We start from the raw sequence: 12,221 nt of genomic DNA, 5'->3' as shown, positions 1-12,221 counted from the left end.
GGCCGACTTAATTATTTAATAACTGTAAAAATATGTGCAAAATTCGAATCCTCTTCTTTATTGGCGTAGATACCGCTTAGGCGGATATAGCCGAGTTTACAACAGCGTGCTTAGTTGTTCTTCCCTTTCGCTGTTTGGCACCAATCGGAGATTCAAAGTGAAGCCAAGTCCTTCTCCCTCTTCCTCTGCTTCCCCCGGCGTGTGCTGCATCGAAACAGATGAGATTGGATTGGATGAAAACGCTCCAGCGAAGCTATAAGTCCCTTCACAAACGTAAAAGATTGTTTACACGAAATTGCAATATTGCCTTATACAAATGGCAAATTTCTTGAAAATACATATATCGACAAATGAAAAAGCTTTCCATACAAGCACTTTATTCCGATCGTTCAGTTTGTATCTGTCATACAATATACGCTACAGTATCTGAATAAATTTTCGGATAATTGTGGAAATTATAGTGAAGAACTGACAACCAGGATATAAAAGTGTTGGACGAAAGGTGTAAATGTTGATAGGAGCGTAACATGATGGAAGATTCCTGCTAGATCTTAAGAAAATATTATCCACTGAAAAATTATAAAATAAAAGACCATAGATGAATTTACATATTTTTTCTTCGAATCTCGCGGCTACAAGTGCACACACTTTGCATTACTCTTTGTTTAAGCTCATATTGAATTACCAACAACTTAAGCAACAGCACATTGTTGTCATTCGCACACACACACATACTCACCGCTGTAATTATTTGCATATGCCTGTAAAATATACCGATATTGAAATCGGAAACCAGAAAACTTCTGAAATTTTTGCGATTCCTCACAAACACACACGCATCGTTGTCACATCGCCATTTTTTCTGCACTTCATTTGCTTGTCGCAAGCTTCGCGCCTGCGTTTCCTGGCTGCTTTGTTATGCTGAGGAGTAATGTACACACACACACCCATGTTTATTTACAATAATAGATCTGTATGTTTGCATGCATGTATCAGGTATCGTAAGCGATACGAGCAGGAATTTGCTGGCGTTGCAACCGGTTTGTGCAAGTGAGTGCAGTTTATTTGCGCTCGAGTTTGCAGTTTTTCCCCGAGCGCTTTGTTTTGTTTTGGTTGTTGTTTAGTTTTAGTTTTGCTTTTACATTAAATTTACATTACAATTCATGTGGCTGCTTTTTATGATTATGACTTGGCAAGTGTTAAGTGCTTTTGTTGTTTTTCTTTCAACTCATTAGGAAGCAATTTAGATGCTAATAGGGCTCGTACTCCTATGTTTTCGTTTGCCCTGCATTCCGCGAACTTAGAACAAATCGATTGCTAAACTTTCCATATTTTTCCATCACATAATTTGCTAAATGCATCGTGGAAAATCATATACAGTAAATAAGAAGCAAATACATATATAGTTTTTTGCAAAAATTCTCAGCAATATTCCCGAAGGAATTAATTAGGTCACATCCACTAAAATTTGGTCAAAGGAAGCTGAATTAATTGTACAATCTAAATAACCATATCGATTGAGAGCAAAATTTAAATTTATAGAAATTTGTTGGTCATACTCTAGTTTTCACATTCTAAAATCCCTTCATAAATTCTATAAACCTTTTGGAAATGGCTTATTGGGCAGGCTGCTACTCCTGCTTCCAATGCACACTCCCTGACCAAGGACCGAAGTGGCTGTTTACCGATACACTACACGGCTGACACCTCAGCAGAGAAAGCTCACATCATCCTTTTCAACTAACCAGCGGAGGCATCGCTGTCGAGACTTCCAAGGATTCCCCGTGCACCGCGTTATGCACCGGTCAGGTTGTTATATCAGCCGCACCTAAAATTCTGAATAGTCGCTGACCAGGAAGCCACCCATTATTGGTCCATTGCACCTTTTTTTTTAATTTTTGTTCATCATGCCCGGTATCGATTCGCCACAGAAGCTGCAGCGGATCTGCTAGTTTTTATACCGCGTCCTCCACTCCTGCCGCTTATTTCGCGAGCATTCGGTTATCCGCGACCCGCCGTGCAATAGTCTGAAATTACCGGAGAATATGACTCGCGCACTGACCTCCTCACCAGCAACGATCGAAGCGGTCGATTAAAGCGATATCGCGTGGGCACAACTCCAGCCAAATGATTGGAATATGTTACTCAATTGGCCCCCGGTTGGAGGAATGTCCCCGTAACGGTCCTGAGTCAGCCGATGTGGCGCTGCACTGAATCGATCCGTGAGTTAAACGTTCGCTGCTGTAATAGTTTGTTTGACCTTCGGTTTAAAAAAACTATTCAGACAGTTTTGAGATTGCTTGGCTTTTTTTCTTTGATAAAAGTGTTCTAGTACTGTAACAGTCAATCAAGCGCAATTTTGGTTTCGGCAATTTCGTTCACAAACTTTTTTCAAAAATGCATATGCTCTTGTCCGAAACAGTTCGCTGCTATGCAATTCGGCATTCCTTTTAATTTCAAAACTCTTTCCTTGATTGAGAATGATCGGTACTCATAATTGGACTCGGTAGGTAGTGTGATTGCAATGAGCGACACCAAAATAAACAAGTAAGGAAAAGGGTAAAAAAGGCGATAAATGACACTTTTCTGAATAAAAAAAAAAATAGAAATTGTAATTAATTAATTTTTCTAAATTTGTTTCATCAAAATCGGACAAGTGGTTCGCGAAAAAACATCAGGATAAGGAAAAAATTTAAAAGGTAATAAAAAAAACGGACATATACGAATGCCAAACCATTTGTGGTTTTTAGTATACTGACCTAGTACCATCACCCTGACTTGGAATTTCTGACCCCCCAGATTAGCTGTTGTACTGTGTAATCTCCTTAGCAACTTTGTTGCGAGAGTATAAAAAAATGCCATTAATGAGCGGCAAAAGAGCCCGTGTGTGAAGCCAGTCCTTTCCTTTGCCTGGTAGCTAAACTACAAATCAACACATTCAATTTAATGCAAAGGTCAGGGAATAATTTTACTAAATTTACTATATATACATAAGGAATAAGCTTTAATTCATTTTCAGTTCCTTTCAATGACATTCAAATAATTTTTTTAACTGGAAAGGGAGAAAAGAAAGAAACTTTTACATTGACAGTCAAACTCTTTACAATTTTTACATTACATTTTTCAAAAGCATATATAATTACTAACAGTTAATCACACAATGTGTTAATAAATTGTCTTTTGCATGTTATACTTTGTTGTCTAAGCTTGTTATGTAAATGACCAAGGAAGTCGATTAAACAGAGGTCCATTGAGCGTGGTAATATTATGCATATACAGGCCACGCCTTCATTTTTATACCAATAACAATGTTATGATGAAATTACATTTTATCGAGAATAAATTGATGTTATTGTAAATTTGATTCAAGGCGTTAAAAATCTTAAGATTGAAATAACTCTTAATTAGACAACTAACATAAGAAAAAAAATGCCATCAAAACTCTTTTAATTACTCTTCGCAGTCAATATTTTCGATGGCCATCAGCACTCTTCTTCTGCAGTTAATTGGCGAGATTCTTTAAAAAGCTCCAAAAAAATGCAAATCTCTTCCGCTTTGTTCAAAAGCGAAGCGAATATGAATAACCACGCATTATGTTGTTCTTTTTTTTGTTTTATCTCATGCGTTGATTTCGAACATAAATGATTTTTAATTACAGTTTCCATGTGTATATATGTATGTATATCTAATTAGTGCGTAGATTTGTGCTTGGCATTCGACTAATTTTGGTCGCGCGTTGTTTAGTTGTTTATATGTAATTCATATTGTTATTGTTGTTGCTAGCGTGTTGTCACCAGTGTTAGCCAGTGTAAGCCATTTTTAGCCGCTATTTGGTTTGCTTTTATATTTAGCGTTTTAATGCTTTTAAAAAGTTTACGACGCCGATCATTAACTTTGGCGGTGATGGTGAGTGCTGATGTCGATGGTTCATCCGATGTCAAGTTTACCAGTGTGCAATTCACGGTCAATTTGGGTCTGATATGTTGGCTCATATTCATTTCAAATGTATGTATGTACATATGTAAGTATTTACACTCGTATGTGCGCAAGTTCAAGTTTGATGTATTGTTAGTTAGCGCGAGAAATATTAGTATGATTATCTCTTCTTTATGATGTCTGATTACAGGTGATTATATGCAAGAACATAACTAACAATTTTGAAAAACAAGACAATTCGCTGTCGCAAATCACTTCTCAACTAGTTGATGGCTTTAGGCGATTAGAAGCTTGATGTACAGAAGTTATCTGACAAATGTTTAAGTTTTATCGAAGTATTTTGTATTATATTTTGTAATATATATGTACATACACTATGTGTATAGTATTATTATGGAGGTTAAGTTGTAAACTTAATACTAAAATTTTCATTTTACATCCCTATTGCGGAAGGCTTGTGTATTATAGCTGCTGTTAAGCTTGCTTTGGATTACTCAAAAACAATTATTATTTATGGAAAGCAACAGAAATCGGTCCATTTGAAACCCTCAGGTTAAATTTTTGGGAAATTTTCGGAAAGTATTTGGTAGCATTATTCAAATTTTTGGCAGAAATCGTAAAATAATACATAAAGAAAAGAGAGAGAAATATTGAACTGTTCATGAACTGGTGTTTCTTTTAGATTTTTCAATTATACTATGTACAATAAGAGTTGATAGTATTCGATAATAATATACATAATATTTTACGGTTGCGAGACGATACGGTCGCGTAAAGTAAATTCTGGTATTCTGTTGTCGAATGGCAGCTATATTCGCGCAACTATAGATGCATAAAGAGCGCTTTGTTTTTTAACAAAAAAGCTTTGTGTAGCAATAACTCGTGCGATTGCTTTTAAAACCAAAGTTTTACGCGAGAATTGGAAAATTCTTCTTGGATTAATTTTTAAATTTTTAACTATGAACTATGACTATGTGAACAAACCTCTACTTTTATTAAATAAACTTTATGAGCTTTAAGCTCACGAAAAATCAATGCAGTATGCGATGGTGCATTATGGTGGTAAAAAGACCAAGAGTTGTCGGCCCGTAATTCCAGACTTATTTTACGAATAGTTTTGGCAAAGGAGGCATAACACTCAAATAGTATTCCTTGTTAACAGTTTGGCCGGCGGAAGGAATTCGGAGTGCACCACACCTCGATAATCATAGAAAACTCTTAAAATAACCTTGATTTTTGACTTGACGTGGTTTTTCGCCTTCGACTTACTTTTGCCACGATATTCGGCCGACTAATCATCTGTTTCTGAGTCTTAAGTATATGTATATCCAAGACTCATCGCCAGTAATAGTATGTTTCATATAACAAGTAGCATTGTTTCAAAGACGTTACCGCGACGTTGTTTTTCGAAAATATTTAGTGATTTTGAAACCAATCGTGCTTAAAATTTTCTTAGGCCCAAATGATTATTCAAAATGGTTTTCACTGATCCTTCCGATATTCCAACGATGCGTGTAATATCCTGACTGTTAATCTTCTATTCTCAAGCACTAATTCTTTTATTTTAGTGCCAATGACAGTCATACCAACACAGAAAAAAAATATTTCAAAGAAGGAGTTTTATTACTACGAGTATTTTTGCCCACAGTAGTATGTATTTCATCACTATAACATAGTATGTACATTATGGTGGGTCAACAAAAAATAAACCTTTTTGCGCTTGGTACTCTGAAAAATAGGTTCCTAGACCCTTTAAGAAAGTCTCTCCACGTACGAGCACTTAATTATAACGGGAAAGTTCTCCGCCCCGCCTTACAGTTTTTTTTTGTTTCTTATTATCAGATAGAAAAATATTAACGGATGTGGCCACTGTTGCGGACATAAAATCATATGCAGATTTTTACATATTTCTTTTTATAACAATTTTGCTTCGAACTAATAAAACGTTACAACAAGTTTGAACCTCAAGCTGTCGGAAAAACTTTTTTTTGCTGTTAATTATATTACCTATAATAAACAAATTGTGCGATGTTTTATGACTATAAAACATAGCTTGAGCAAAAACACGATTTTTTTTTTTTAATTTTGTGGCCACACCGCTTAAAGTTTGAAATTTGATTATTTGAAGGCATTTTTTTTGTTTTCTTATCAATTTTATAAGTCAAGGAAAAACAAAAATTATTATAAATCGGAAAACTTTCAGTTTTTTAGGAAATTTACTTCCCTACAAAAATGGGCTCTTTTAATTAAAAAAAATTATATACAATATATAGTATATGATATTCAGAGTAAAAAATCGAAAAATTTGCACGTTTTTGCCACCCTAACTAACACACATATAATGTACACAGTGTTTAAAACAATTCCGCATTTCCGGAATGCACCAATATTGCTTTATAATATAATATGTAGTAATAACAGTAAAAAAATATGTGGGTGTAGAAATTCAATATTGGCAAAAGCTTTTTTTTTACCTCTTAAAAATTATTAAAATTATGCCATTACTTTCATTGCCTAAGCACATGGATTATTGTTTCATATTGAATAGTGATTGAAACCAATCTTGCTGTTATGTGAAAGGCGACAAAAATTTGTTTTTTTTTAAGTTTGTAAACAAATTATTTACAACACCGAAAGCACATGTCAATATACATACTATACATATACATATGTATACATACTATACATATACATAAACATTAAAAATTATCTAATTTGGATCATTTGATGCTGAGCGTAGGCTCATACAAGTTTCTGCGTTTTTGTGACCTTGAAAATTCCCCAACATTTGATCCACATATAAATGGGTTTTACAGCAAGTTTTGCTAGGTGTGTGTCTGCATTTTTTATTTTATTTGTGCATAAATTTTATTTTATCAGAAATTGCAACAATTTTGAATACATTTTTAACGTTTACAGTTACCTCGTTTGTCCAGCACATACATTTGAAACGTTTCTATGTAAACGTTACGCCGCATGAGCGATGAACCTGGGTAATGGTCTGTTCTGGCTGGTGGCACTTATTTTCGTAGCCTGCAATCTGTCCTTCGGCGGTACTCGTGAGTCTCAACTGCGCATCGGTAAGGCCATCAACATCTTTGTGCGCTATGGCTATCTGGGAATATCGATGCGTGTCATACCATACAACGACAGCTACGAGACGGACAAATGGCTATTCAAGGAGCCGACAAAGTCAATTTATAAGGTGTGTCATATAAGCACTTTATCTGCTAGTTATAGTTATATAATAGTTAAAGTACATATACATACACACATATATACATACATTGGAGTGACTTTAACGAGTTTAAGGTTTGATAAATCAGTTATATTATTCGATATAATCTGAGAACTATTGTAATAGAAATTAAAAAACAAATTTTACAGCAATTTTTCAAGTTGAAAAAGACATTTTTTTTGTTTAGCAAAGTAATTATGTACTAAATATCAATTTACATATAATTCTGGCTTATCAGTAAATCATGTTTACTCAACTCATTTATATTACCCACAGCTTAATAAGCATATTTTCCAAGGAATTGTTTTTGCGGTTTATCAGATTATTTTTAATCAAAATTTATGAATCATCAATGTACATATACTTCATCATTATATACTTTGTCGCCTTCAAAGTAAACCCCACCAGATGTAATACACTTATGCCAACGATTTTTCCAGCCCTTGAAACATTTTTCATAAGCCATTTTCAGCTCCTTCAGCGAATTATGTTTTATCTCTTCGATCGACTGAAAAGGGTTCCATAGAGCGTCAATTTCAGTTTGGGGAACAAGAAAAAAATCACACGGAGCCAAATCTGGTGAATACGGTGGTTGATCAATGGTATTCATTGCGTTTGGCTTTAAATTCGGTCACAATCGTGGCTCGATGCGATGGTGCAGTCATCGTGTAAAATCTATGAATTGTTTTTCCACAATTCCGGCCGGATGTTCTCAATACAGCCAAATAGAACTTCTTATTGACCGTCTGTCCCTCCGAAAAAATTTTATTATGCACCAAACCATGAATATCGAAAAAACAATGAGCATCACCTTGATTTTTGAGCGACTTTTGCGTGTTTTTTTTCGGCTCGCTTTTTCCCTCCTTTCCCACGATTGTTGACTTTTTTGCATGCCAAACTCATGAACCCATTTCTCATTGGCAGTTACAATGCTCTACATGAATGTCGCACGATCAAGCATGTCCAAAGAGACCTGTTTACGATACACTTTTTGCAAAAAATCAGCTTTATCGGGGCGAGTCGAATAAGAACGCGTTTCATACCCAAAATATCCACAAAACTCTTTCGAATGGACTCGCCAGAGATGTCGAGCTCTCTTGCCACCTCTTTAACACTTTCCTGACTATTTTCAAGCACCAAGTTCTTCACTTTTTTAATATTTTCATCAGTTGAAGAGCTCGTCCAGAAGGTTTTTAAACCTTCTGGTTTGCACCTAATATCTTAATGAAATAATTGTTCCAAAATGTTTCTGAACCTTGTTTTCAAATAAAATTCCAACATCAATGTTGTATATTTGCCTACGGTAAAGCGAAAATCCGATTTTGTCAAGGAATGAATAAAGAAATAGCAAGGGATACGAAGGGAATGGAATGCTTTTGACAGGAACACAGGAACACCAGGCTTCATAAATTTTAGGTCCTTCACCAAATAATTTTTTTGCAGCGAACTTCACTTAGTAAATACCGTAATTAATCATAATTTTTTCATAAATCCGTTTTTGAAATTCGAAGGCAAATATTTCTTCGAAAAACGGAGAAATTTATTTTTTACTTATCACCCAATCTCTCGAATTAGTTTGGTTTATGATCCAGAAAAAAACTAGATTTTGTCTCACGTTGCCATCAAACAGTTAACACTCTTCATTCTATATTTATTAATCCTGTACAAAATCTTTTCTTCGCAGGATTTAAATGCGTTGAGTGAAAGTCGTGAGGAGAATGCGCCGGGCATCTTTCATGGTGACTTTCATATGGAATTTTGCGATAATCGACGACAGCTCTATCAGGCTTACTTCAGAGACTTTACGGTCGAGCGGCTGGATAAACCGTGGGAGGCTTTCACCGGTGGCTGGTTCGCCGAGAATGCCGCCAAGAAGCTGGGCATCAACACGTCCTACATAATGGGCGAATATTCGTATGTGTTGGTGCGCGTAGTGCGTTTCCGCGAAGTGGGCAAGTTCAAGGGCGACATACCGCTCAATCAGACGCTGGAAAATGACGTGCATGAGCGTATCGGTGGCATAACGGCGGGTAATGTGACTGGCGCCATCGAGTTTATGGAATCGTACGGCACACACTACATCAACTCCTACACGACGGGCAATTCGTTGTACCAGGTAAGACTAAATCTATGACTTACTATATTTGTTATTTATTTCCTCTGTTTTTGTAGGTATTTGTCTACTCGCGGAAAAACTACCAGCTGATCAGGGATCGCATTAAAACGAAAGGCCTGAACAGTCTTTCGAAGAAGGATCTCTACGATTTCTTCGCGCCTTGGCATGCCGTGCACCTGGGGCAAATACGCTCGGCGAGCGCCAATGCGACGGTGGAGCGCTGGGCGCGGCGCAAACTGCAATACGAGTACTATGTGGTGAAGTATGTGACATTGCTCAAGCTTCACGGCAATGCGACACTACTCAAGGCATTGGACAGCCTCTTGGGCAACGATGCCATACTTCAACTAGATCTGAAATCATTGAACGTCATATTTAGGGATGAGCCCGAGAAGCAAAACTGGTTCAACGAAGTGCTCGACAATCAGATGAAACTATGGGAAGTCAACATGCCCATGAACTGAGCCAACAGTAAATAAGAAGTAGTTATATACGTAAGAATGACTCGTTGGGCGGTTTATGTGGGCCGTTAATGTTCCTAAGTCGCTAGCGACTATTCGCGTTGTTGCCATGACTTTGCGCAGCCTTAAGCCACACATGTACATATATGTGTGTATATGTGTTGAATTCAATATAGAAGTGCCTGGATCACGTTGTATTCGACAAAAATATGAAACGTTGTTGTTGTTGTCCTCGGAGGCTGCAATAATGCTTTTTCGATGCCTGTGATAGTTTTAGTTGATTTTATTGTTGTAAATTAAGTTAGTGCTAATTTAAGTCGTAACAATCATAAGTACATATTTTCATGTACATATGTAGTATATGAATATAGTATATGGATACTTATGCATGTATGTATGTACAAAGAGCTAGGGTTGGATACGTTTAGGAAAATATGTTGTACAGTGGTAATAGAGCAGCCGGACTTAAGCTAGTTTGGGGAGTATCTCAGATAAGAAATCGAATAACGGAATAAGTTAGCGTAAGAAATATTATTAAGTTAAAAATGTATGTAAATAAATTAATCGATGGATAAAAAGATGACAGAAAACTAAATGAAATGTTGTGTGTACTTATTACAGGTGCTCAGTTAAATAAATCAATCATTTAATAGAGCAAATATTAAGCAAAAAAACTTTCAAGCCTGCTAACAATAATTAATTAATATTTTTCGCATATTAAAAATAATTAAAAACATGAAAAACTTAGGGTTAACTTAGTTATAATACCTTTCGGAGATGCATTTTTTATGGCATAAAGATGTGGAAAAAAGTCTTTCTCTTGATTTTGATTGATCAGTTTGTTTGGCAGCTATGCGATATAGTCATCCGATCTGAAAGATATCTTCGGAGATTGCATCATTACTTTATTCACGAAACCATACCAAACTTCTTGAAGATATCTTGCCAAATAGAAAACCTTTCCACACAAGAACTTGATTTTGGTCGTTCAGTATGCATGACAGATATATGCTATAGTAGTCCGATATTGACGATTTAGATAAATTAGCAGCTTCTTGGGTGTGCGAAATTTTAGATCGATATCTTATAAACTGTAGGACTAGTTCGCTGTATACAAACAAAAACACGGCCATGGCAAAATCAACGAAGATTGTCACGCTGATCATTTAAATACAGTTAAATTTCCATAACTCGAACTTCTCCATAACTCAAACTCTTGAATTGGCAATAGAAGTGAAATTTCATAAAAATTTCCTTCCATAACTCGAAGTCTCTCTAACTCAAAGTTTCTTTGTGGATTATTTTGATTCCAGATAGGGAAGTTCAACTGTATATATACATAATTGCTTGGACTCCTATCCTCTAGTTGATATCGCACCCGAACTTAGCCTTCCTTACTTGTTATTATTAGCCTTTATTTTATTTCTTGTCCATTATTGGTGTGAGCGTGCATGTTTCAAGAGTTCTCAAAAAGCTGTATTGATATTCCGAAGCTTACATAAACCGATATGCATCAATCCTTTTAATCGTGGCAAACTAGCTATACATACATACTTATGTATATACCCTGTTCAGTGTATAAAAATTATTTTATTTTCAACTAACCGACCTTTCAATCCTGCTAACAATATTTAATTAAAGTTTTTATTCAATTAAAAATTCGTATATTAAAGACGGTGAAAAATATTAAAAATAATCATTTTTTAGTAAGAAATATTTTAAAAAATTTTGTATTATCAAAATCCTTTAATTCACCCAATGTTGCCTACTTTTATAATAACCAACTTTCCAACAACTACAGTATGAAAATTTCTTACATGCTACAAAAATTATGGTGGCTGGCTGTACAAAAAATGTCGCAGCGATCGAAAAAATTTTCGTACTCATGTGTAGACTGAATTTACACCAGGCGCTCAAAATGCTGCAGTAAGTGGTGAGAAAAATTGTCAAGGTGTAAGAACCACTGTATTAAATGCAAATATTCTGTATGTTTAGCAGAGCCCAGCACATCATGAATGTTTTTAGCTGAGACACATATTTTCACCATAGGAGGCGCCCTTAAGCGATATTGCAGTGGAGTAACGATTTTCCGGGTTGATAATGCAGTTCAAGCATTTATGGAAGTTTGAAAGGTTTTGGCAACAGTGTGGTTACAAACCTATTCTTACAAGCAGTTTGAAAATTTGCTAAAAAGATGTTCATTGTTAATTATTTATTATATTGCATGTTAGCGATATATGTATGTATGTATGAAATTTTCACATATTTGCATATGAAATAAATTTTACAATTTTTATTATTTTGTTCTATGAGATGCTTATATTTGTCATTTTGGATCATGATGGTAGGCTCTTAAGCAGTACACCTGTTGGAAGTGGCTTATTTCTGTGTAAGTTGATTTCAACTGGTGCCAAACGAAAATCTAAGACGAAAGCGTATGGTCGTCCAATAAATTTAAGTACGTCTGCAA

At 35.5% G+C, this 12,221-nt stretch overlaps 1 protein-coding gene across 4 annotated transcripts in view; it reads left to right on the top strand.

Annotated features, from left to right (window-relative positions):
- Positions 1-10,351, top strand: part of LOC105225731 (torso-like protein) — a 31,076-nt gene extending 20,725 nt beyond the window's left edge. For all 4 annotated transcript variants that reach the window (XM_049449273.1, XM_049449272.1, XM_049449274.1 and 1 more), the window contains exons 2-4: positions 6,856-7,141; positions 8,859-9,290; positions 9,347-10,351. In XM_049449273.1, coding sequence (XP_049305230.1) covers positions 6,920-7,141; positions 8,859-9,290; positions 9,347-9,754 — 1,062 coding nt within the window. In that variant the 5' untranslated portion in view covers positions 6,856-6,919 and the 3' untranslated portion in view covers positions 9,755-10,351. The remainder of the gene's footprint in view (positions 1-6,855; positions 7,142-8,858; positions 9,291-9,346) is intronic.
- Positions 10,352-12,221: the final 1,870 nt, after the last annotated feature.

The sequence above is a fragment of the Bactrocera dorsalis genome, chromosome 2 (assembly GCF_023373825.1).
Source record: "Bactrocera dorsalis isolate Fly_Bdor chromosome 2, ASM2337382v1, whole genome shotgun sequence".
Classification (NCBI taxonomy): domain Eukaryota; kingdom Metazoa; phylum Arthropoda; class Insecta; order Diptera; family Tephritidae; genus Bactrocera; species Bactrocera dorsalis.
The sequence above is the reverse complement of the archived record's forward strand: the minus strand, read 5'-3'. Positions and strand labels throughout refer to the sequence as shown.